Raw genomic sequence first — 27281 nt, 5'->3', positions numbered from 1 at the left:
GTTTGAAGTTGTCTGAGCTAAGTTTCAAACTTAGCAAAAGGAAATTAGAAAAATGAGGGCCCCCAATTTTCTAACAGAAGACAATTTAAACAAGTAATGTGATACAAACACAGTATGTTCACTAACTGTGAAAAATGCTGTGGATCTGTCACAAGTGAGTGACAAGAAACAAGAAAATTGTGAATTTTGAGATGTTTATTAAAAAAAAATTGTTTTACGTGGTAGAAAATCTAGCAGTGTTCTCAGATCCCTGTCCCTATCTTACCTTGTTATTATGTGGTTGCTTTGTTCATTTGTTCCAATTTTTATCATCTTTGTTACATTATTTTGTACCAGTTTTGTGGAAATATTCATATTGTGAAGTGTATTTTTTTTTACCATAATGGTACACAAGCTCAGTCTTGAGTATTATGAGTGAAACGTGTTCCGTGATGTTGACTAGTAAGCACATAAACAGGGAAAGCTGACAGGGAACGACTCCATGTAGCTAGAAAGATTAGGATTCTGTTTAAATTTCCCAATTGTCTCCGTTCCCCTTGTAACTAGTTTTTCATAATACTGCTTTTTCTTTTTTGCAAAAAAATGTATTCCACACTTGAAATTAGCCAGCAAATTTTTTTAACTTTTACTTTCTTCATACCCTTAAAAGTCTCTTTACATCTCCTCAACTGACATCTTACTTTGGTTTCTGCCAGCAATAATTTTTATACTTCCCCACTGAAAGATTTGCCCAAGACAAAAACTGTAGTATAAATCTTACTTTTCTAAACTTCAAAATGTAGTGCAATGTTGTCATTAAGAACTTCCTTCATAATTTACATTCCCTGAAATTATTGTGGGAATTATGTTAAGGATGAAAATCATTCTTGTCAAATTACTATTAGTAATGTTGGAAGATTGCTTTCTTGTTATTTTTGCAACAAAGGTTTGTTAGTGTGGCAACAAAAACTGCTAATGATTCGTGTGTGAGTTGGTTCTGTAATTGAAGTCTCTATTATAATGGCTAATTTGATTTTCCTTTTGTATTATTTCAATGTTGAAGTCTCTATTATAATGGCTAATTTGATTTCCCTTTTGTATTATTTCAATGTCAGCTAATATAACCTTGTCCTGAAGTTCTGACTACCTGTAGCAATACTCCCTGATGTCAGAGACAGAACAGGGTAGGGGAATCCAAACTAAAGGGCATAGGTTTAAGGTGAGATGAAAAGATATAAAAGGGACCTAAGGGGCAATGTTTTCATGCAGACGGAGGTGATGGCATGCAATGAGCTGCCAGAGGAAGTGGTGGAGGCTGGTACAATTAAAACATTTAAAAGGGATCAGGATGGGTACATGAATAGGAAGGGTTTAGAGGAATATGGGCCAAATCCTAGCAAATGAGAGTGGATTAATTTAGGATACCTGGTGAGCATGAAACAGTTAGACTGAAGGGTCTATTTCCATGCTGTACAACTCTATGGATCTAGAGATAATGGGAACTACAGATGCTGGAGAATCCGAGATAACAAAGCGTGGAGCTGGATGAACACAGCAAGCCAAGCAGGATCTTAGGAGCTTAGGTTACATGGAACAGTCCCTCTTCCGCACCTACACAGGCCCCAAACCCCACCTCTTCCTCCTTTACATTGATGACTGTATCGGCGCTGCCTCTTGCTCCCCAGAGGAGCTCGAACAGTTCATCCACTTCACCAACACCTTCCACCCCAACCTTCAGTTCACCTGGGCCATCTCCAGCACATCCCTCACCTTCCTGGACCTCTCAGTCTCCATCTCAGGTAACCAGCTTGTAACTGATGTCCATTTCAAGCCCACCGACTCCCACATCTACCTAGAATACACCTCCTCCCACCCACCCTCCTGCAAAAATTCCATCCCCTATTCCCAATTCCTCCGCCTCTGCCGCATCTGCTCCCACGATGAGGCATTCCACTCCCGCACATCCCAGATGTCCAAGTTCTTCAAGGACCACAACTTCCCCCCACAGTGGTCGAGAACGCCCTTGACCGTGTCTCCTGCATTTCCCGCAACACATCCCTCACACCCCGCCCCCGCCACAACCGCCCAAAGAGGATCCCCCTCGTTCTCACACACCACTCCACCAACCTCCGGATACAATGCATCATCCTCCGACGCTTCCGCCATCTACAATCCGACCCTACCACCCAAGACATTTTTCCATCCCCACCCTTGTCTGCTTTCCGGAGAGACCACTCTCTTCGTGACTCCCTTGTTCGCTCCACACTGCCCTCCAACCCCACCACACCCGGCACCTTCCCCTACAACCGCAGGAAATGCTACACTTGCCCCCACACCTCCTCCCTCACCCCTATCCCAGGCCCCAAGATGACTTTCCACATTAAGCAGAGGTTCACCTGCACATCTGCCAATGTGGTGTACTGTATCCATTGTACCCGGCGTGGCTTCCTCTACATTGGGGAAACCAAGCGGAGGCTTGGGGACCGCTTTGCAGAACACCTCCACTCGGTTCGCAATAAACAACTGCACCTCCCAGTCGCAAACCATTTCCACTCCCCCTCCCATTCTTTAGATGACATGTCCATCATGGGCCTCCTGCAGTGCCACAATGATGCCACCCGAAGGTTGCAGGAACAGCAACTCATATTCCGCTTGGGAGCCCTGCAGCCCTATGGTATCAATGTGGACTTCACCAGCTTCAAAATCTCCCCTTCCCCCACCGCATCCCAAAACCAGCCCAGTTCGTCCCCTCCCCCCACTGCACCACACAACCAGCCCAGCTCTTCCCCTCCACCCACTGCATCCCAAAACCAGTCCAACCTGTCTCTGCCTCCCTAACCTGTTCTTCCTCTTACCCATCCCTTCCTCCCACCCCAAGCCGCACCTCCATTTCCTACCTACTAACCTCATCCCACCTCCTTGACCTGTCCGTCTTCCCTGGACTGACCTATCCCCTCCCTACCTCCCCACCTGTACTCTCCTCTCCACCTATCTTCTTTTCTCTCCATCTTCAGTCCGCCTCCCCCTCTCTCCCTATTTATTCCAGAACCCTCACCCCATCCCCCTCTCTGATGAAGGGTCTAGGCCCAAAAGGTCAGCTTTGGTGCTCCTGAGATGCTGCTGGGCCTGCTGTGTTCATCCAGCCTCACATTTCATTATCTTGGATTCTCCAGCATCTGCAGTTCCCATTATCACAGGATCTTAGGAGCTGCTTGGCCTGCTGTGTTCATCCAGCTCCACACTTTGTTAACTCTATGGATCTATATGACTTTAATTCCTGGAGTGACCAGCCCCCATCCATACATGCCCTGTGATGACAATGTTCCTGACTCAAATGCTGCAAAGTTAAAAACTTGTTCATATTTTATTCTGTACCACAACCTTGACCTTTGCTTATACAAGACATAGTTTGAATGTTTATCTTATCTCACCTTATATTCCATTCAGTCTTTCCCTCTGTGAGGCATGTAGTTTTGGAAGTTTATTAAATTCTTAAAGCCAAATGTTTGTTCTCTTTACTGTACTGTTGTCAATTTATACAGATATAATTAATGCTGGAATTGACTGACTTTGAATCACTTAAAATATTCTATGAAGTAATTTATGATTTAATAATTAAATATCCTGTCTTGGCATATGTAAATAAAACAAAAACTGCTGTTTGCAATTTATGATGGGGCAGCCACCTCGTGTTCCATCCTGTTGCAAACTAATCTCTTTCTGAGCTCAATGTGACTTGTAAATATGTACGTTGTGATATCTAAAGTTATTATGCTCTGTCATTCAATTTTTAAAATAAAAACTGTAATATAGTTCTATTGTTCTACGTAATAAGATTTTACTAAGTTTTGGATATGATGAGCAAGTTTACATTTGTTAATAAATACTACTAGATCAACAAAAGTATACAAAAAATATAATTTTCTATGTTGGATCTGTAAAGTGACTTTAAATGATTCAATTTGCTAAGCATTTTCATGTAATCCTAAAGTGCCTGATTAATTATTCCCCAGTTTGTTCCTGATTGTTTGAGTTAGGATATCTTTGCCGGTGGTAATTTTTACATACAATTCTGCCAGACTAATAAGTGGTGGTTACATAAACATTATTTACAACGTGCATGTAGGCTTTTAAACTTTTATATGTTGCAGTATTTTCATATTTGTAATTGCTCTCAAAGTGCTTTGAAGTGAAATTAAAGAACTAATATTTTGTTTGAAGAATTACGGGTAATAAGGATGCTCAGCTTTACTTTTCTTCCAGAATAATGATCGGGTACAGTGCTGAGCTATTGCCAAACAAAAACTCACTTATGTTGCAATATTGGCCTCATTTTTGCTGTCTGAGATCTAGTATTTTACTTCTATATTAGGAATAACAGGAAATAAAGATTATTTTTGATTGTTAATTTGTGCATTATCTTTGGCAATGCCTTTACCAATCAGAGTCCAATTGCCAAGCAAGCAACACTCATGTTCATTCCGTATAAATATTGCCTTTCACCTTGAAATAGTATTCTTGCAAAATGTCCTGCTGAGCACCAGATAAAAACTTGAACAAAATGTGTCTTTGTTTTCAGCACTTCTCCAGTTCAAACCTGCTAAATGATTATTTATCTCTCTTTCTTTTCCATATTAGGATAAACTATTCCCAAATGCAATTAAATATTTACAAGAAACATTCCAAGTTCGTAAAGTAGTTGGCCCAATTCTGCTAAGCAGGTATGGTGAGAATCTGTTGTCTTTAAAATGTACCATTTTAAAGTTTTTGGTTTTAGGAAAAGAATCCGCATTTTTGCAAACATAGAAATTAGAAGCAGGTGTAGCCCATTTGGCCCTTTGAACGTTCTTTGACGTTCACCATGATTTTAGCTATTCCTACATCTCAATATCATATTCCTATTTTCTTGCCATATCCCTTAAAACTCTTTTAATATCCAAAACTTTTATCAATTTTGTTCTTGAATATACACCATGACTTGGCCTCCACATCCTTCTGTGGTTGTGAAGTTGCGACTGAAGTTCCTTTATCTCAGTTCTAAATAGGCTTCCCTGTATCCTGAGCCTGTGATCCCTGGTTCTAGACTCCTCAGCCAGAGGAAATATCTTCTCTTGTTACAACTTTATATATTTAAAATCAGATCCTCACTCATTCTTTTCAACTCTAGGAAATACAGACACAGTCAAACCAATATTTTCTCATTTGACAGTCCTGCCAATCCTGATATCAGCCCCCTGAACCTTTGCTGCATTCCTGTGGCAGGGATATCCTGTCATAGGTACAAAGCCCAAAACTGCACACAGTTTTCTGGTTGTGGTCTCACCAACACCTATAATTGCATTAAGACATCCCTATTTCTAAACTCCTCTTGTGATGATCGCATTCCTAACTGTTTGTTGCAACTGTCTATTTACTTTCATTAACTGGTTCAGAAAGATAGCCAGATTCCTTTGTATATCCGCAGTTCCCAAATTCTCCAGCATCTGCAGTTCCTGCTATCTCTTAATAATCTTGCGTTTGGTTGTTCACAGTGAAGTGTATAACTTCACATTTATCAGCTTTCTACTGTTTGTTTTATGTGTTCGTCCACACACTGAACTTACCTCGGTTTCCCTGAAGTTTCTTCAAATCCTCCTCACAACTCTCAGTCCCACCTAGTTTTGTGTCATTAGCAAATTTGGGAATATTAGAACATAGAATGTAGAACAGCACAGTACAGGCCAGGCCAGGCCAGGCCCTTCAGCCCATGGTGTTGTGCTGAACTTTTACCCTAAACCTAAGGTCTATCTAATCTCCACCCCTACCTTATACTGTCAACCATATGCCTATCTAATTGCCTCTTAACTGCACCTAATGAGGCTGACTCTATGATCCTCTCCAGCAATGCATTCCACGCCCCTACCACTCTGAGTAAAGGACCTACCTCTGATGTCTCCCTAAATCTACCTCCGCTCACTTTAAAACTATGCCCCCTCGTAATAGCTACCTCCATCCGAGGAGAAAGTCTCTGCTCTCTATTCCACATATACCTCTGATCATTTTGTACACCTGTATCAAGTCACCTGTCATCCTTCGTCATTTTAAAGAGAAAATCCCTAGCTGTCTCAACCTTTCCTCGTAAGACCTTCCCTCCATTCCAGACAACATCCTGGTAAATCTCCTCTGCACCTTTTCCAATACTTCCACATCTTTCCTGTAATGAGGCGATCAGAACTGTATGCAATACTCCAGATGTGGCCGGACCAGACTTTTGTATAGTTGGAGCATAACTTCACGGCTCTTGAACTCAATCCTCTTTTAATGAAAGCTGACACACCACACACCTTCTTAACAACTCTATCCATCTGGGTGCCAGCTTTCAGGGAACTGTGGACATAAACCCCAAGATCCCTCTGCTCCTCCACACTGCCAAGAATCTTTCCATTCACCCCATATTCTGCTTTCAAATTTATCCTTCCAAAATGAATCACCTCACACTTTTGAGGGTTAAACTCCATCTGCCACTTCTCAGCCCAGCTTTGGATTCTGTCAATGTCCTTTTGTAACCTACAACAGCCCTCCACACTAGCCACAACTCGACCCACCTTTGTATCGTCCACAAACTTACTAATCCATCCTTTCACTCCTACATCCAAATCATTTACAATTTGGTTCTGTCATCAAAGTAATTAGTATTGAATAGCAAGGACCGATCCTTGCAGTACACCACTAGTCTGCCATCTGGAAAATTACTCATTAACTAGATTGCAGGATAAAATGCAGTAAACGGTAGTTTTTCACTTAGGGGAACCAAGTTCACATCCAAGCCACACTAACAGATGAGAAGCCTGTACTTACTGGCTGGAAAAATCTCAATTGAAACAAATTTAGATGCTTCCATTCAAACTGTTAATGGTCACACCGTGCTGAATTGACATTCTTAGGTTAGCAGCTGTCATAAATGGAAATGTATTGAAACTCTGTTGAAGAGGGGCCAAGACACATTGTTAGGATGCTGGAAAAGAGACTTATTCTGCAATTAACTGTGCTGAGCCTAACCTGTGAGTGCTTGACGTTGAATCAAAATATCCAAAGTAGACAGTGTTCTGTTCACTAGCACTGACACGCTCACCATTATGAGTACAAATGCATCCCAGTCCAAAGTATATTCTGTTTACATTTTTGTGATACATACTAATTGAAGGTTAATGTGTTTAAGTTTTTAACTGCCGTCCTTTTTGAAACAGCTCAACTAATTATAATAATAACTGTTCACTGACCATCTGTCATGCAGAAATACTAAATAAAAATTATATATTAATGGAATAAATAATTGCTAATATATAGAGTCCATTACTCTGCATGTAAACATGTAATTAATATTTAACATTTATTATTAACCTTTCTAAACTAAACTGTTAATATTTTCTGCAAGGCCATGTGCAACCAATCAGTATTTAAGAAAGAAGGATGACCCACACATGTATTGTCAAGGTGCCTGTGCTGACATTACAAGATGCGGCCCAGTAGTAGTTCCAGAAGAACATTTACAGGTAAAACCTCTGCAGTTGTGGACTTTATATGTACTAGTGAAATCAGCTTAATTTTTTTTTGAGACATGACATTGGTCTTAGCTTGCAAGAGTTAAGTTTTGCATGTGGAGAGTATTTTCAATCTATTTGATATCCAGTGATGTTGAACATGGAGAGTCATTCTGCACAGTCAAATGAAGTTGGGTGCCAGAATAATTGGATTAGAACTGACATAATGCTGAACTAGAAAAGGTTTGGTAGAATTAAAGCACTGGTAGGAGGAGCAAGGTAACTGAAGCAAGAAGTTGGAGCACAATGACATTTTGCAGAGGTAAGCGAAGTTTAGGGGAAGAACCTAAAGTAGGATTTTAAGCCTCTTATGGGAGTTAAGGTACAATACAGTTTGAGGCCAGTGCACGAAGAAACTAACACAAAGGAAGAGGTTAGAGGACAGCAAGAGGTCTGCAGGAAGAATGCTGAGAAATATTGGAGCAATCTTCTGCCCAGGGAAAGCAGTACACGGACAGGCACTGAATTTGATGTGTTGTCCATATGCTGTGGAGGAGCTGAGAATGATAAGCAAGAGATGAGGAAGGTTGGTTGTATTACTGTTAAAATGATATCCCTCACTTCTCACTTCAGTACACAAATAGCCAGTTGTTTACTGAAGGAACAACTAAAGGAACCTTAATTTGTTCAGAAAATGAATTCCCAAAACAGATGAGGTGGCAGAGATTTGACCAAGGATAAAAACAGAAATTACTGGAGAAACTCAACAGATCTCAACTGGAGGTGATGGCCTGGCGGTATTATCACTGAACTGTTAATCCACAGACCCAGGCAATGCTCTGGAGACCAGGATTCAATTTGAACTCAATCACAATTTAGAATTAAATATTTCACAATGACCAAGAATCCATTGTTCATTGTGGGGAAAACCCATTTGGTTCACTAATATCCTTTAAGGAAGGAAATTACTATCCTTAACTGATTTAGATTACGTGACTCCAGACACAGCAATGTAGTTGACACTTAACTGCTGTCTGGGATGGGCAATAAATGCTGGCCTAGTCAGCGACACCCTCGTCGAATGAATGAATAAAAGAGTGAATTGGGTGGTTCGGGTCCAGTGTCCCGTCAGGATAGAAGAGAAAACAGAAGTGGAAAGCTGTTTTGGTGCTGCATTCTGGACTTCATCTTCTTCATCTCCAGCTTCTGCTTCCACCTCAACAACCAGTGGTTGTAGACTGAGGTCTTCATAGTGGAAGTCAAGCGGTTCTTCAAAATCCTCACCCTCCTCTCCTTTAAATCCAACTCGCTTTGCAAGATCAACAAAATGTTATTTGATTCTTGGGAGCTCCTCTGATTGACCAGAGCCTTTAAAATTTTGAAAAAATTCTGGGAGAAGCTTCCACCAAACTGCATGCAAGCAGTCTTAACTGCCATCACCCCAGGCCTCCTTAATAATCTCAATTGCATTCTTGATGTTAAAGCTCTTCCAAAATTGAAAAATACTATCATTATTCCCCTCAGTGGCTGCAACCAGTCTCTTAAATTTGTGCCTTAAATAATAAGCTTCAGAAACTGCTATTGCACCCTTGCCCAAGGGTTGAAGGAGAAAGGTTGTGTTTGGGGATAGAAATAGCACTTTATGGTTTTCAGAAAGCTCACCAGTAGTGGGAGGATGGTTTGGCATATTATCCAGGATGAAGAGTACTGATACAATCGCATTATAACCAAGACAATTTCACATTTTAGAAATAGTGTTGCCCTATTCGTCAGTCGTCTTATAGCCAATACGTATTGCCGGAACAGGCATTATTGCAGAACCTACTCTAGTATAGTTCAAAGTGGACAGGGATTTTCCTGACTAATGTTGCTCCCTTAACAATCAACACACCCAAACAATCAGGTAATAAAATGTGAGGCTGGATGAACACAGCAGGCCAAGCAGCATCTCAGGAGCACAAAAGCTGACGTTTCGGGCCTAGACCTTTCGCAGCATCTCAGGAGCACAAAAGCTGACGTTTCGGGCCTAGACCCTTCATCAGATGATGAAGGGTCTAGGCCCGAAACGTCGGCTTTTGTGCTCCTGAGATGCTGCTTGGCCTGCTGTGTTCATCCAGCTTCACACTTTATTATCTTGGATTCTCCAGCATCTGCAGTTCCCATTATCGCTGAAAAAAGTCCAAGCCTTTTTAATCTATTCCAGTTTAATTTTATATTTCAAACCCTCCATTCTCGGAATCATCCTACCAAATCTCTACTGAACCCTGTCTAGTATAATAATACCCTTCCTTTAACAGGGAAACTAGAATTGCACACTGTACTCCAGAAGCGGTCTTATCAACATTCTGTACAACCTCAACATGACATCTTGATGCCCATACTCAAAGGTCTGAGCAATGAAGACAAGCATGCTAAACGCCTTCTTAATCACCCTGTCTACTTGTGACGGAAAGTCCGAAGAATTATGTACCTGAACCCCTCGGTTCCTGTTCTACAAGACTACCCCGGGCCCTACCATTAATTGTATGAATGCTGTCCTTGTTTGTATAACCAAAGTGCAATACTTCATGGTTATCCAAATTAAACTCCATCTGCCAGTCCTTAGCCTGTTGACCCAAATCCACTTTCTTGCTTGCTACTCCTAACCCTTGAACCCATTAGCCTATCTTCTCCTTAAACATATTCAGTGTCCACCACACACTTGGGTAGTGAATTCCACTGATTCACAACATTTTGAGAGAAGTAATTCCTCCTCATGTTTATTTTAAATCTACTGCCCCTCAGCCTAAAACTGACCTCTTGTTTCGGATTGCCCCACAAGGGGAAATATTGCTCTCAGTCTACTTTGTCAATCCCCTTTAGAATTGTATATGCCTCAATTAGATTTACCCTCATTCTTGTAAACTCTAAGCTTTATTTAAGCCTAATTCAATAGCATCCACAATTTTTATGCTACTTCCTTTAGGTGTATATCAAAATCACATCACTTCCTATCTACCTATACTCAAACAACTTCTTTGGGACACTGCTGCTCATTTTAATCATCGTGGTAGACTGCCCATAACTCCAATGTTTCCATTTCTTTTAAAACTTTTTGATCCAATTGCCAACAATCTGGCCAAAGGACCTGAAGGCAAAGTTGCTAATTTTGTAAAAGACACAAATATAGCTGGAGGGACAGTAGGATTGAGGAAGCGGGGAGGTTCAATAAAGACTTGGACAGGCTAGGAGAGTGGGCAAAAAAGTGGCAGATGGAATACATTGTTGGAAAGAGGTTGTGCACTTTAGTCAGAAGAATAAACACATAGACTATTTTCTAAATGGGAAAAGACATTGGAAATCTGAAGCACAAAGGGACTAAGGAGTTCTCATTCAAGATTTTTTTGAGGTTAGCATGCAAGTTAAGTTGGCAGTTTGGAAGGCAAATGTGACATTTGTATCCTAGCCCTCTTGGAATGAATATGAGAGCCGAGACGTATTGCTCAGACTGAATGAGTCTCTAGTCAGACTGCATTTGGAATATTGCGAGAGTTTTAGGCTCCATTTCTTGGGAAGGATGAGTTGGTATTGAAGGGGATCCAAGGAAGTTTGCAAGAATGATCCCACAGAATGGGTGGCTTGTCACATGAGGAATGGTTGATCGAGGTGAGTCTGCAGTCAGTGGAGTTTAAAAAGATGAGGGGCTATCTCATTCAAACTTACCGAATAGTGAAAGACATGGATAGGGTGGACATGGAGAAGCAATTTCCACTAGTATGAGATTAGGATCCAAGGGCACAGCTTCAGAATGAAGAGATGACCTTTTACAATTGAGATGAGGAAGTTCTTCTTCAGAACTCATTGCAGCAGAAAGCAGTGGAGGTCAAGTCATCAAATGTCTTTAAGACAATTTCTTGATTAGTAAATAAATCAGTACAATGTGGTTGGAAAACATATCAGCCATGATCAAATTCTCCTAAATCTTATGCCCACATATTCCCTAATTTAATTCCCACCCGCCTTCATATAGTTCCTGTCTGGGTGTTTTTGAAGGTCATTTGAAAATTCATACAGGCAATATTCATTGTATTTTCTTGTTGCGTTATATCTATAATGTCAAAGATTCTCACGAGATTTGTTGAGCATGATTTTGTTTCTGAATTCTACATTACATGCTTCTAATAATTTTTGCTTCATCTAGATATTAATTTTACCTTTGAAGATGCCAAAATTTTGTCTATCATAAATGTTAACCTACCTGACCCATAATTATCTGCCTCTATTTTTGTTTTTGAAAACGGGCCTGAGATTGGTCATTCTCAAACTCTTCAAACCTCATCCACTCTTAATAGGATCCTGAATTTTAGGACAGAATTTAATAGGTGCAATGGGTGCCTTGTCCACAGCTTAGAAAACAGCCTTGAACCCTGTGCCGCTTCCCTCTAGAGACCTATACAATTACCAAATAATTAGTGAGCTTTCTGGGTGGAAGTATGTATCTCCAGATTGGTGACTATGGTTGGATGGGAGTTGCCTCGAAGATCACTGTCTGGGTTTGCAAATAAGCGTAGGTGTGCTTTTCTTTGAACCCTCCCTGATTTTTGAAACAGAGTTTTGTGAGTGACCGATTAAGATAGCAAGCCCTTCTTGACTGTTGGTCGGTCACCAGCAGGCTAAAAGCAGAATACTGCTGTTGCTTGAAATCTGAAATGCATGCAGATAATCTTGAGAAACTTAACGATCTGGCAGTATCTGTGAAAAGAGAAACAGAATTAACATTTGCACCTGGAATGACTCTTAATTCTGCCCATAATTTCTAGTTAGACAGAAACAATGACAAACATGTCATCTACTCAAACCAGGAATTCCATAATAACCTCAAGAACGTTAAAATCAATGATGATGAGATTATGGTATTTTTTGGCATTACAGCACTATTCATGTCCGTTGCCATACCACGAGCCGATCAAACACTTGCCACATTAATGGATGGAGCAGAAACCCCAACTCCAAACAGTTCCATCAGCAAAGACAACATACTCAGACTGCTGGACCCATGTCTCACCACACATTTCATCTTTAATGGCCAAATATATAAACAAATCAATGACATACCTATAGGGTCACCCATCTCGGGGCTTATTGCAGAGGCAGTCACGCAAAGACTGGAACACAGTACCCTCCCCCTCATACAGCCAAAACTGTGGATCCGAAACGTGGGATGACACGTTTGGCATCATTAAACACACCAAGCTACAAGAGGCACACCATCTCATCAACCACATTTTCACCGGGATCAAATTTACGAGAAAAGAGGAAGACAACAGTGAACTTCTGTTTCTATATGTCAGGGTAGAACGAGTGACCAATGAAGAGTTCCAAACAACAGTATATAGGAAAGCAGCCCACACTGACTAAATCCTCAATTTCCTCCGCAATTACCCCAAAGTACTCAAACAAAGCTGTGTTAGGGCGCTATTCAAATGAGCCAGAAATACACAGGAAGGAGGAAGAACACCTACAGGACGTCTTTGTTAACAATGGATATCCCGACAACTTCATCCACAGGTGCCTACTAGGTAGACAACACGTAGAGGACGCAGTACTCCGCAATGCACCAGCCGCACTACCCCATATCAAGAACATATCAGAACTGATAATGAGACTCCTATGACCACTAGGAATCATGGTGACACACAAACCCACAGCCACACTACGGCAAACACTAATAAGGACCAAAGACCCCATACCCATGACATGCAGGACCAACTTAGTTTACAAAATACCTTGCAATGATTGCAAAGAACATTGCATTGGCCAGACCAGAAGGAAACTAGCCATCACGATACTCAGACACCAGCTAGTAGAAAAATGACACAACTAACTTTCCCTCATCTCAGTGCACTCGGACAATGAAGACCACCAATTTAACTGGGACAAAGTGACCATCCTAGCTCGAGCCAACCACAGACACGCATGGGAATTCCTAGAGGCCTGGTTTTCAACCCGGTATGTAATTTACAAACCGGTGGAATTAGACCCCATATACAAACCCATGAAGAACAGAACTGGAAATGACACAACCCAACTTAACAGACTGGATCATATAAATACCAAGCAGAGCAGAACGACGTCGCCTCGTTGGAGGCTCACTTGATGACGTTACCTAGCATGGTGACGAAACGTCTAGCTAAGTGAGCAAGCTGACGACTTCAAATTTTGAATTAAAATCAGTAGATTCTAGATCCTCAAATGTTGTTTCATGCCTTGGTGTACAAGCTAATTGTGATTTGGAAGTTTAAGAGGTCATCCATTGTTTACTGTTCTTGTTCCTGTTGATACTTCATGTCATTGGTATATTGTGTTTTACCTCCTGATCCATAATAACTTGCATCAGGAAGTATTTCTTTATTGGACCATTTCTTTTATTGAAATCACATGTCTGTTTTCAAGAGCTGGTGTTAAAAACAGAACACAGCTGTGCCACAAATATTTTCTAGATGGCATAATGAATGAAACTTGGTGTACACCAATTTTTTTTCTTTATAGAATTAAATTCTAAAAAGAATTGAGGAATGAATAGTCTGGTTTATTAACATTTGTTTGATATCTATCTAGCAATGCAGGGTGTGTAGTGAAAATGGAAAATCCTGTGGGTCTGCAGGGTTAACTGATGGTCCAGGTGTCATGGATGCTGACTTTTTGCTTTATGTGAGTGCACTGACTACAGAACGTTGTGGACAAGAGGATATTGTCGCCTATGCAGCGTATTGTCAACTGGAAGCAGAATTGGACAGGTGGGAAAGGTTATGATTAGACTTTAAATGTAAGTAATTGCAACTCTATCTTGATTTCAAATCTGAATTTCAAACCGGCTTTTCCTTAAGTAGCCACATTTTATAAAACCTGTATGAAAACCTTAATGTGGTAGTCGATAATAATTGCCCATGCACGCCAAGTGTGATCCAAGTTAAAACGACATTGAAACTTCAAATATTAAGTTTTAGTCCTAAATTATTGATAAAAGATGTCTAGTAATTTGACAGTTTTTGATTTTGATCATGTGTTGGCTGAACTGGTAGACTGAGGTAAATTTAGATGGCACTGGTTGTTAGCCTTGTTCCATTCTGTAAGGGAGCCACTTTATCTCTGCGCAACAGCACAAGTAAGAATTTATACTATTTCAAATAAAGAAATTAAAAATACACTGTAAAAATACACGAGTCCAAAAATCTGTTGTTCAGAAGTCGACTGGAAAAATCAGTTTTCTAGAAATTTTCTGAGCAGACCCAAGCATTTTGTTAGTCATTATTGCATTGTTCTTTGGACGCCAAAGCGCGGAAAATACATATTTCAATGAGGAAACAGAGATAATGGGAACTGCAGATGCTGGAGATTCCAAGATAATAAAATGTGAGGCTGGATGAACACAGCAGGCCAAGCAGCATCTCAGGAGCACAAAAGCTGACGTTTCGGGCCTAGACCCTTCTCTCTGAGAGCTCTCTGATGAAGGGTCTAGGCCCGAAACGTCAGCTTTTGTGCTCCTGAGATGCTGCTTGGCCTGCTGTGTTCATCCAGCCTCACATTTTATTATCAATGAGGAAACAGTTTTCTTTGCTTCCTTATCATGTATTATCACTGCTCATGCTTCAGGCAAATATTTAATGTTACAGATTTTGCAGTTAATTCGGTTTTTGTTAGGCATTCTGATATTTTTGTGCAATCCAGAAAATTCAAAAATCCATAAGTGACTTCAAAGCAAGCTGGAAGAGCAGAAGTAGGCCATTTGGCCCATGGAGTCTGTTCTGTCTTTCAGCGCCCTGATGATGCCCTATTGTCCTAGACTATAGCAAGAGGAAAATGTACTGTCCAAGTCTATGCTGTGAAAGAATCTTTTATGTTTTAATAAGATTGCTTCTCAATCTTCGATAATGTGGACAAAGTTAGAAATCACACAGCACCAGGTTATAGTCTGACAGGTTATTCGGAGCTCCGAATAAACCTGTTGGACTCTCATCTGGTGTCGTAATTTCTGATCTCATTCTTTTAAACTGCAATGAGTACAGGCTCAACCTAGTCAACATATTTTCATTGAAAAAAACACCTCTTCATAGGCAGGATTGACCTAGTGAACCTCCTGTGGACTGCTACCAACATCTGTATATCTTACCTTTAATAAGGGGACCAAAAATGTTCAGCTGTGCTCGTTAAACAGCACCTTCTGAGCCCACTATTACTACTGTCTGGAACAACAAGGGCGTCAAATACATGGGAGAACCACCACCTGTATGTTTTCCCCTCAAACCACCCACCATCCACACTTGGAAGTATAACACTGTTCCTTTAGCCTCAAAATCCTGGAACTCCCTCCTGAGTGGCATTGTAGGTATCCTTGCACCAAATGAGCTGCAGTTGTTCAAAAAGGCAGCTCAGCACCATCTTCTCAATGTCAACTGGGGCTTGACAGTAAATACTGGCAGCCAGCAACACTCACCAGATGAGAGTCCAACAGGTTTATCCCAAAAGTGAAATAATTTTAAAAAGAATTATTCACTGTATTTCAGTTGTGGTTTGATTAGTGCTTGTACAGCTTTAGCAAAACTTCCTTATTTTTATACTCCATTCCCTTTGTGATAAAGGCCAAAGGTCCATTTGCCTTCCTTATTACCTGATGAACTTGTATGCTAGGCTTTTGTGATTCTTGCGGAAAAGGACACTCAAATTTCTGTGTGCTACAGATTTCAGCAGCTTTTCTCCATTTATGTAATATTCAGTTCCTTTTCCTGCCAAAGTACAGAACCTCACATTGTATTCCATCTGCCAAGTTAGATAACTGGTTTATATTTTAACAGATTTGCCAGATATGACCTCCCCTTGATGAAAACTTGCTGACTCAGCCCTATTTCACCATGCACCTCCAAGTACTCTGCAACCTTGTCCTTAATGCTGGAGTAAAATTTTAACAATTACAATATTTAAAAGGCATCTGAATGGGTACATGAATAGGAAGGGTTTACAGGGATATGGTTCACATGTTGACAAATGGGACTAGATCAGGAATATCTGGTCACCATGGACGAGTTGTCCTGAAGTGTCTGTTTCTGTGCTGTATGACTCTATGACTCTGTGACTTTATGTGCCTGTGTAGACTGTTTGTATCATTCTCGATACTTAATTTCCCAATCGTTTCTGTAGCATCTGCCACCTTGACGATAGTGCATCCACTTTCTTCATCCAAGCCATGAATAAATATTATAAATCATTGTGGTCCCGGCAGTAATTCTTGCAATAATCCCTGTAGTGACAGGTTGCCATCGTGAAAATATTGCCTTTATCCCAATTCTGCATTGTATTAATTAGCCAATCTTCAGTCCATGCTAATACACTCTCCCAAACCCATGGGTTTTAATCTTGTTAAGAACCATTATATGCAGTACGTTATCTAATGCCTTTTGGAAATCAGAACACCTTTCTGGTTTTTGACAAGCTCCCATTGTTTCTTCCTTGATATCCTTTCCAACCATGTGATTACTGTTAGGGGCCGAGACACAGCTTCCACTCATGAACTTTTGCCTTTGTCATTCCATACCTGTACACAAACTGCTTTTCTATAACCTGGTTTCCTGAATTAATGTCATTGCCCTCTAATATACTAATATCAATTGTAATTACCAGAACCAATCCTACACACTTCTTCAGCTTCATGCCCTTCCTAAATGTCACATACCCTTCAATTATCAGGTCCCAGTTTAGATCATTGTGCAACCAGATCTCAGAAGCTAGAAACAGAATATGCATGAAAAGTTATCAAGATTGAAGTATTTGATTCAGTTGTTACTATTTATCTTTTCTACAAAACAGATAAAAATGAAAAAAAATATGCAGTGATATTGTGATGGTGGTCATGTTTTTAGCTGTTTCCATTTCAAATCCCTTTTTCCTCCTCAAAGTAATTGTTGAATTATTTACCTACTAGAATTTTGGCACACCAAAGTTTGGCAAGTTCTTCTGGTATACAAATGATTCTGTTATTTAGCCAAAGAATTGTCTGTCTATGAAATACATCTGAACCATTAATTTGTTGTAGATTTTTAATGAACAAGAGGTTCAAAATAGAAACTATATTCAAATGAAATATTAGAAAAGCTGAGCATTTATAACTTTTTTTGTTATTTGTTTAATGAATTATTAACTCTAACTCTAAATATTGCAGGCCTATTGCAGGATATGCAAACTTATGTCCGAGTATGATTCCCACTGAGCCACAAGAGTTTAAAGGCATGTTGTCAACTGTAAAACATGAAATTGTCCATGCTTTGGTAGGTTCACTGCAGACTTATGTTCATTTCCAATTTACAAAGCTCAGCATTGAAGTTGTTTAAAACCATGAGGGATATGTTGTGCCTAGTTTTTATTATGATACAGTTTGTTCCAAATATGAAAAGATGTTTCTTTTCTATTACAATTCAGGGTTTCTCTGCAGGACTTTTTGCTTTCTACCGTAATGATGAGGGAAAACCTCTAACTGCAAGAAAGGCAAATGGTCTTCCATCTTTTAATGAATCGTAAGCTCGATACTGTGTGTATTTTTTTTAAATTTTGAGAAAACACATTTAGTTATCATCTAGTGTGAGATATGTTTTAAAATACATCTTGTAGTTTGAATAAATAATTTATCTTGTTCAGATGCTGTAAGTTATCAATTTTGTTCACTGCCAGTTAGACTTTTTAAATACTTTGAACTACACTGTGAGCACAGTTTGCTCATTTTTATTTAAATAGGCTTGGATTGTATCAGTGGAGTGACAAAGTTGCACGCAAAGCATCAAGATTATGGGATATAAGGGGGAACAAAAAACTCAATCATGAGGTCCTTCTCCTTGTGACTCCACGAGTAGTTGTGAGTATTAACAAGAGTACTTTTTAAAAAGTTTTTTCAAACATTCATGGTGGAAAATGGGGTGGAATAGATAATATATTTTGACTTGTAAAAAAATCTTTTGATAAAGATTTCTGTGAGATACAAAATTATAGAATTAATAGAGGATTGACTGACAGAAAACAGCAAAAGAGTGAATGTATTTTTCACCTTTTGTTACGACCAAATGTGGCATCAAGGAGACCTCACATTCTGTGCCCTTTCACAACCCTCCCACTGTGCTTTCTCCAAGTTGTGTACAGATTGGAGGAGTACTGGGGGGTGGTTGGATGTGGTGTTGTGAGCAGTAGGCCTTAATCATCTGGAAATAGCTTTGCCCATGTTGGAGCTGAAACTGAGATTTCATGGGGTCTACAGTCAACATGAAGGACTACCAGGGCAACTCCTTCTTCATTGTATACCACTGTGCCATTACGTCTGGTGGGTCTTTCCTGCTGGCAGGACAGAATATTTTCAGGAGCGGTGAAATTGGTGTCCTGGACATTACCTAGAACATGTGCCTCTGAGAGTACCACTTTGCTAGATGTTTAACTAGTTTGTGGAAGAACTCTCCCAAGTTCGGCACAAGCCCCAGGGGAGATTTCCAGTGTTTAAGGAAAATTTTGCATGGTTGTCATCATTACTTTCAGTGCCAATATTGATGCCAGGTAGTCTGCCTGGTTTCATTCCATTCTTCAGATTTCATAATGGCTTGATACAGCAGTGTAGCTTGTAAGGCACTTTCAAAGGACATTTTACAGTCAGCCATATTCAGTGGGTGTGTAGTCACATGTAGACCACACCAGGTAAGGGCATCAAATTTCCTTTCGAAAGGGCACGAGTGAACTAGATGTGTTTTTATGACATTCAGCAGTTGTTAGAATAGCTGTCATTAGACTTATTAATTCCAGATTTTATCAAATTCAAATTTCATGAGCTGCTATGGTCGGCTTCTGTGTTCCCAGAAGATTAGTTCGGGTTTCTGCATTATTGGTCCAATGACATTACTGTGACAGCCCTGCCCCCACCTACCTTAAATAAATTCAGAAAAGCTTTTTGGCTGAAAATCCTATTTTTCTCTAACAGTTAAATCTGATTATGCATTGTGCAGAAAGAAGCCCAGAACCACTTTAACTGTCCAATTCTTGAAGGAATGGAACTTGAGAATCAAGGTGGAATGGGTACTGAACTGAATCACTGGGAAAAGCGGTTGCTGGAGGTGAGATTGATTCATGATTTTCAAGCTCATTGAAGAAACAAGTGTTTCACTTCAGCTCCAACCTATACAAATTATTTCTGCTGAGGATTACATGCATAATAGTAGTGAAAATACTAATTATCACAAATAACTCATTCAGATAGAGCAGAAATGCTGAGAAATGTTGTTTTGACCTGAAGAGAATTGATTTATTAGTGAACTGCTGTGTGTAGCGTTAAGCCGAGTAGTAGAAAATACTAGCAGTTCTTTTGCAAAGCCTAATCATTGCTAAAAGCTCCTGTTTGTGGGTTTTACATTGAAATGTCAGTTAATGAGACCATAGACCTTATCTATCCGTTTGGCTTATATGTGTGGTTTTGCAAAGGCTGATTAGATAGTGAAGTTGATGTTTTGGATTTTTTTTCTTTTTGAAAGTTATGTTCTGATTTAATTCATAGATAGCAAGAACTGCAGATGCTGGATTCAGAGATAACAAAGTGTGGAGCTGGAGGAATCAGCAGGCCACACAGCATCAGGGAGGGTTGGACGTGGGATGAGGCCGAAAATGGGGAAATTTTGAAGCTGATGATTCCATGTTTAGGCCTAAACCCTCCCTCTCATCCCCACAACCTTGACCTGACACAACCTGTCCATCTTCCCTCCCACCTGTCTGCCTGTCCCACGTGACTGACCAATCCTCACCACTCCCTCCATGCACTCTCCTATCACCATTCCACCTACCTTCTCCAGCCCCACCCTTCCTTTCTGTATTTATTTTGAGCTGCCTTTCCCCTCCCTGTTTCTGAAAAAGGGTCCTGATCTGAAACATCACCTTTCCTGCTCCTCTGATGCTGCCTGGCCAACCATGTTGCCCCAGTGCAGCACTTTGTCATTCTGATTTAATTGTTCTTTATACTTGGAAACCACAGAAATTGTATCCAAACTTTGAAAATAGTTCAGATTTGAAACCACTCACTTTAGGAAGATTTGCTGGAATGGATTTGTGAAATAAAGCTACTAGAATAGCATGACCTTTAAATTTCAAGGTAATAGCTTGCATTTTCACTGAAAAATGAGGTGAGAGTGACTGCCGTTGACCTTAGGTTGCATTTGACCAATGTGGCATCAAGGAGGCTTAGCAAAGTAGAGTCAGTGGGAATCATGGGGAAAGTACCCCATTTGATGCAGTCATACCTGGCTTAAAGGAAGATGAATGTGGTGTTTAGAAGTCAGTCATCTTGGTGCCAGGGCATTTCTGCGAACGTACCTCAGGCAGTGCCCTTGGCCCAATCACCTTCAGCTACTTCACCATTGACTTTCTCACCGTCATATGTTAGAAGTGGGGATGTTCACTGATAATTAAACACTGTTTATCATATTTCACAACAACTTAGATACTGAAGTAGTCCAGTGCCCAAATGCAATAGGATGTGGGCAGTATCCAGGGTTGGGCTGACACATGGCAAGTAACAATTAGGTCACATAAGTACCAGACAGTGACCATTTGCAAGACAAGAGATTCTAACCATCACTGTCTCCACATCCCCCACTATCCACATCCTGAGGATTACCATTGACCAGAAACTGAACTAGACTAGTCATATCGGCATAGTAGCTATAATAGCAGTTCAGAGTCTAGGAATGTTGCAATGGATAATTTAAGCGCAGACTCCTTAAAACCTGAATGCAGTCTGAAACGATTCAGGTGTTTGACAGAATACTCACTGCTCGTCTGGATCAATGCAACTCTGGCCACGCTTAAGAAACTTGACACCATCCAGGTGAAAGCAATAAATATGCAGTTCCTGCACCACTGATGCTCAGTAGCAACACCATGCACCATCTACAAGATGCATGACAGAAACACACCATGGCATTTTAGTCAGTGCTTTCCAATCCCATGACCACCACCATCTTTTCTGAAGAAGGGTCCCTAGACGAAACATCAGCTTTCATGCTCCTCTGATGCTGTTTGGCCTGCTGTGTTCCTCCAGCTCCACACCTTGTTATCACCATCTAGAAGGACATGGGAACACCACCACCTGTAAATTCATAATTATGAAGTGTCTCAGTGCCTGTACATCTGTTTCTCACAGTATGTCCTTGGCCTAACCACCTTCAGCAACTTCATTTAATTACTTCCTCACCATCATAATGTCAGAGGTATGAAGCTTTGAGAAGTTGGTCATGGCTTACATCAACTGTTGCCTTGATCCCTTGCAATTTGACTACTAACACAACAGGTCCTAGGCAGAAGCCATCTCACTGGCCTACGTTTATTCCTGGAACATTTCCACCTTGAACAGACTACAGCTCTACCTTGAACACCATAATTTCGAACAAACTCATCTCCAAACTCTGGATCTAGGTCTGTGCTCACATCTCTGTAACTGGATACGTGACTTTCTGACCAACAGACAGCAGTCAGTAAAAATCGGTGACAACAACACTTCGATGATAATCCTCAGCACCAGTTACCCGTGAGGGTATGTGCTCAGCCCCCTACTACACTCCTATATACACGTGACTATGTTGCCACATTCTGCCCCAACTCAATTTACAAGTTTGTTGACGATGGCACCACCATTGTAAGTCGGATCTCAAGCAGCGACAAGTCAGTGCAAGAAAGAGATATTGTTTAGCGGAATGGTGTGGGAACTGCTCTTCCGAAGACGACAAGAAACTGCAGAGAGTTGTGAACACAGCCCAGTCTATCATGCGAGCCAATCTACCATCCATTGACTTCACCTATACTTGCTGCTGCATCGGGAAAGCAACCAATATAATCAGAGACTCCTCCCATTCATGTTGTATCATCTTCGACCCGCTTCCATTGGGCAGAAGATGTTAAAGTTGACTATGTGTATGACCAAATTCAAGAAAAGCTTCCCTACGCTTATCAGATTTTTGAATGGATCTCTAAAGTGTTCATGTTGACCTCCTCCCTGCACCTTTTGTGCAGCTTTAACATTATATCCTGCACTCTGTTCTGTTAACTTCTGCACTGTATACTGTCATCTCCCTGTAGAGCACACAAGATAAGACCTTTTTCACTGTACCTTGGCATACGTATATTGGTATATAACCAATCAAATCAAATCAGTTCCCTTCTAAGATACTCTACTCCAGACTTGGCAATATATCATCATTCTTTCAGTGCACTGTGTCAAAATCACGAAACTTGCTCTCTGATGGCATTGTTTGTCTACCTAACTAAATAGAATTTAGCAGTTCAAGAAGGCAACTCACTACCTCTTTTTCAAGGGCAACAAAGGATAAAATCGGCCCATGACCCATGAGTAAATTAAAAAACAAAATTCCTGATGGAATGTAATTGATGCTTGCTGGAATGTCTCAACCTGTGATAATGCGTAAACCTGGAGTATAAAGTGAGCCAGATTTCTGATGTCCCAGTTTACCCAAACACTGACCTTTGATTAATAGGCAGTATTTTTAAAAATTCATTTATGAGACGAGGACATCACTGGCTAGGTCAGCATCTATTGCCCATCCATCACGTTATCTCAGATCTGGAGTCAAAGGTAGGCCAATCAGGTAAGGGCATCGGTGAACCAGATGGATTTTTCTGGCAATCAACAAGAGATTCGTGGATATCATTAGACTCCTAATTCCATATTTTCATTGAATTCAAATTCCAACATCTATTGTGACAGGATTCCAACCTAGGACCCCAGAGCATCACCTGAATCTTTAGATTAACAGCCCAGCAATAATAGCACTAGGCCATCACCTCCCCTCATGATATTAATGGAAAGTTACTCAACCATGGGGGAGAAATGGAATTCAGACCAGGATGTGTGCAAACTTACAAATAAAATTGCTTCACAACTTACAAGGGACAAGTTTTAATTACTTATTAACAGGATGTGCATATTGCCAATGTTTAATGAACAATTTACCTAAAATATATTTCTCTAACCGAAGTTTTCATGCGATTTTGACACACATTATGTTTCCCCTTTGTAGATTTGCTTTAATCAAGTAATGTAGGTTTTAAACTTGATTGTATCTTTTACACTGTACAACAAGAGCAGCAATATGTGATAAAATGCCGTAAAAGATGATCAAGTCAGAAGCCACACAATACCAAGTTATAGACCAACTGGTTTATTTGAAATCCCAAACTTTTGGAGTGCTGCTGCTTCATCAGTCACTTCACTTCATCTGATGAAAGAGCAGTACACCAAAAGCCTGTGATTTCAAATAAACCTGTTGAACTATAACCCGGTATCGTGTGACTTCTGACTTCATCTGCCCAGGTCCACCACTGGCACCTCCACACCATAAAAGATAATAGGTTAATCTTCCATTTGCTGAAGCATTTCAGAATGAGGAAAGGCTGAAGAAGTAGCTTTCTTTTGGCCAAGCCAAGTCAAGCATTGATCCAAGATTGAGGTTCAAATCCTCCAGCTTGTTGTGAATGACAAATGGTATATAATTTAGTGGGACCCTACTTAAAGAGACTGGGACCTTTGTGTTTGCCAAAGACAGAACCAGAAAAGTCACTGATTCTGAACGAAAGGCAAAATTGACTAGTTTGATGGTCCCTTTAAGTTCTAGATGATTTTTTGTTCTTCTCTTTCTACCCAGAATGAAGCAATGACCGGCTCTCACACACAGAATAGAGTATTCTCCAGGTTAACCTTGGCAGCTTTGGAAGACACAGGGTAAGATTAATGATGTGTAAGCAGATTTTAATATTGTGCAATGGCTTGGGAAATCTTACCTTTTTTTCATTCTAAGTTCAATCAAAAATGTTTCAAATAATATGGCTTAGAAACAAAAATGTAAACACTGGAAAGGGAAAACATGCTTGTGGAGCATTTGTAATGATGATTCAGGCAGACCTCCAGGTACTCAGCAATACTTAAGATCTTGGATCTAAACGGAGTATTTAAAATTAAAATTTAAGACTTGCTTTATGCAGGATGTAATTTGCTGAAAGTGCCCTTTCACACTCATTTGCTTATGGAAAGTGATAGATTAGGTTATCAACTTTTTTATAGATTGTGTGAGAAAGCAAATAAGTGATAGGCAAATGCAAATTAACTAATTTGGGCAGCATGGTGGCTCAGTGCTTAGCACTGTTGCTTCACATTTCCAGGGACCCGGGCTCAATTCTAGCCTTGGGCGACTGTCCGTGCAGAGTTTGTACAGTCTCCTCGGGTCTGCGTGACTTTCCTCTAGATGCTGTGGTTTCCTCTCGCAGTTGTAGAGGTTAGATGGATTGGCAGTGCTAAAGCTCATCGTGTCCAGGGATGTGTAAATTAGATGGATCAGCCATGGGAAATTCAGGGTTACAGGAATAGAGTAGGGGAGTGAGTCTGGCTGGGGTGCTGTTCGGAGAGTTGGTGTGGGCTTGTTGGGCCTGATAGCCTGTTCCCACACTGTGGGGATTCTGTGGTTGTATAATTCTTGAAGGAGTTGAAAATCCAAACCTTGTGCAGTTCGAATACTTTTAAATTTGTTTAGACAATTGGATATTATACCATTTTTTTGACACATCTATATTTCAGACATTGGTCAAATTGAAGCTTCTGGGCACGGATCTGGGAAGTGAATTGTGCAGTCACCACGTCTGAATTGAATTAGTGATCAAATGTTTTCACAGAATAGCATGTCCATATAGGGTTAATTCACTCATTTTGCTGGTACTGTATTCTTGGAGTATGGAAAGGAGCACCCAGTTCCTGTAATTATCTAACATTAAATTTGTGACGTCTTCAGTTCCAGTGAATTACCTGGGCACTTTGTGGTGCAGTTTCAGTCAAGTTTGAGAAGAAATTCTCATGCTTTGATACCACTTGCAAGAGCGGCTTTTATGCCTGTTCATCATTGTTAAGGCTTGGTGCAAGTAAATAGCCTTTTTTAATTTGTTCATGGGATGTGTATGTCACTGACAGGCCTGTCCCTCATGGCTGTTGCAAATTTTTAAGAGATTTTTTAACTAAGTAGGTCTTGTGGATCTTGTGTCACAAGAGACCAGACCACGTAAGGATGTTTGACTTGCTTCAAAGTAGCTGCAAAGTACTTTAATTTATTGTGAGAATATAATACAGTGCAACATAAATACAAGTTCTTTACTCTTTCAATGCTCAGTTAAAAAGCATTGTTTATAATAAAATTTTGGACAACATGTCCACTGAAACCAGTTTATAGTCTGCATATGAATAAGAATTGACTCTTCATGTCATTCCACTTTATGTTGGAAGATTGTGAGGTAGGATGAGCTAACTTGAGACTGTCACGAAAGGGGACTGAGGTATCTGAGGCAAATGGGAAAAGAAAAGTAACTGTCCTAGTATCTCGTTCTTCGCCACCTAAGTCAGATGGGCATCCATTATTACAAAGCCAAGTTTTGTCACAAGTTCATGTATTATAATCTTAACATCTGACTACTGTGTTAATAAAAAAAGAACATTCAGTGATCAGGATACACAAAAAGCTCTTGTGGCTTGCCTAAATAAAGTGGCCTCTGATGAAAACAGTACATTTTTAGGATGGTAGATTTGAGTTTGAAGCTTAGTTATGTCAACGTGGATTAGTTTTGAATGCTACAAATATATGGCAGTAGTCTTTAAAATATTAAGAGCAATATTTTTCTTTTCCTAACATCATTCACCACCTACCATCACCAGATGGTACAAAGCCAACTATAGTATGGCAGAGAGACTAGAGTGGGGTGAAGGTATGGGCTGTGACTTTGTAATGAAAAGCTGCAAGTACTGGATTGACCGACAACGGAAGATGTAAGTATTGTATTTTGTTTGCAGAGATATTTATTGATCTGGTGCCTCTAATAACTGTCAGCAGTTTAACCTGGTATGTGGATTGTGTTGATTGATGCTGCTTTGGTGTGGGTGTGCTTAACACTATTTATTATCATTTTTAATATTAAAGTGAGTTCCCAATGCTTTTTACTTGTTACACTTCCATAAGTAAGCTTTTACTTCAGCCATCTAAAATGTGATCTTACACCTGAAGAACTGAGGACTATGTATAACTGTGAATTAATGTGGAATTGCACTGTCCCTTCACAACCCTCATCAAATGATAGTAGATACCTTGTTTGTAAATTGAATCAAGGTGAAATCATGAATCAAGTTTGAGTATTGTTAAACAAAGATTAAACAAAATAATTACTTTTTTGCTGCGATTACAATAAGTTTCTAGTGAAACTTTAAAAAATTGAATTTCTGTTAATCTTATAATCTTGGATCCTATAACTATGTAGACAAGCATTTTTATGGGACAGATTGATTCTTGCCTTACTAGCATTACAGTAAGAAGAGAATTAAGGTTTCAACGATCAAGATATTTAACTTTTTTTTATTTGCTCATGGGGACATGGCATCGCTAGCTGGCGAGCATTTATTGCCCATCCGATTTGGCTCTTGACAAAATGATGGTGAGCTGCCACCTTGAACTTTTGCAGTCCATGTTTTGTACATGGACATTAAATGTCATTCGGCAGAGAATTTCAAATTTTGACCCAGCAACAGTGAAGAACAGCGATATATTTCCAAGTCAATATAGTGAGTGGTTTGGATGGGAACTTGTAGGTGGTGGTATTTCCATATATCTGCTGCCTTTGTCCTTCTAGATAGAAGTAGCCCTAGGTTTGAAAGAGGCTGTTTAAGGATCTTTGGTGAATTTCTACAGTGTG

General features: G+C 40.1%; 1 protein-coding gene across 2 annotated transcripts in view; it reads left to right on the top strand.

The window, feature by feature from the left end:
* The window catches only part of lmln (leishmanolysin-like (metallopeptidase M8 family)), a 56574-nt gene that overhangs the window by 6201 nt on the left and 23092 nt on the right, over nt 1–27281 (top strand). For both annotated transcript variants that reach the window (XM_048534054.2, XM_048534055.2), the window contains exons 4-12: nt 4618–4700; nt 7394–7511; nt 14097–14275; nt 17692–17797; nt 17949–18043; nt 18261–18378; nt 19508–19615; nt 24206–24282; nt 26254–26364. In XM_048534054.2, the coding sequence (XP_048390011.1) occupies nt 4618–4700; nt 7394–7511; nt 14097–14275; nt 17692–17797; nt 17949–18043; nt 18261–18378; nt 19508–19615; nt 24206–24282; nt 26254–26364 (995 nt within the window). The remainder of the gene's footprint in view (nt 1–4617; nt 4701–7393; nt 7512–14096; nt 14276–17691; nt 17798–17948; nt 18044–18260; nt 18379–19507; nt 19616–24205; nt 24283–26253; nt 26365–27281) is intronic.

Source organism: Stegostoma tigrinum, chromosome 7 (genome assembly GCF_030684315.1).
Source record: "Stegostoma tigrinum isolate sSteTig4 chromosome 7, sSteTig4.hap1, whole genome shotgun sequence".
Classification (NCBI taxonomy): Eukaryota; Metazoa; Chordata; class Chondrichthyes; order Orectolobiformes; family Stegostomatidae; genus Stegostoma; species Stegostoma tigrinum.
This window is presented reverse-complemented; position numbering and strand designations above follow the sequence as displayed.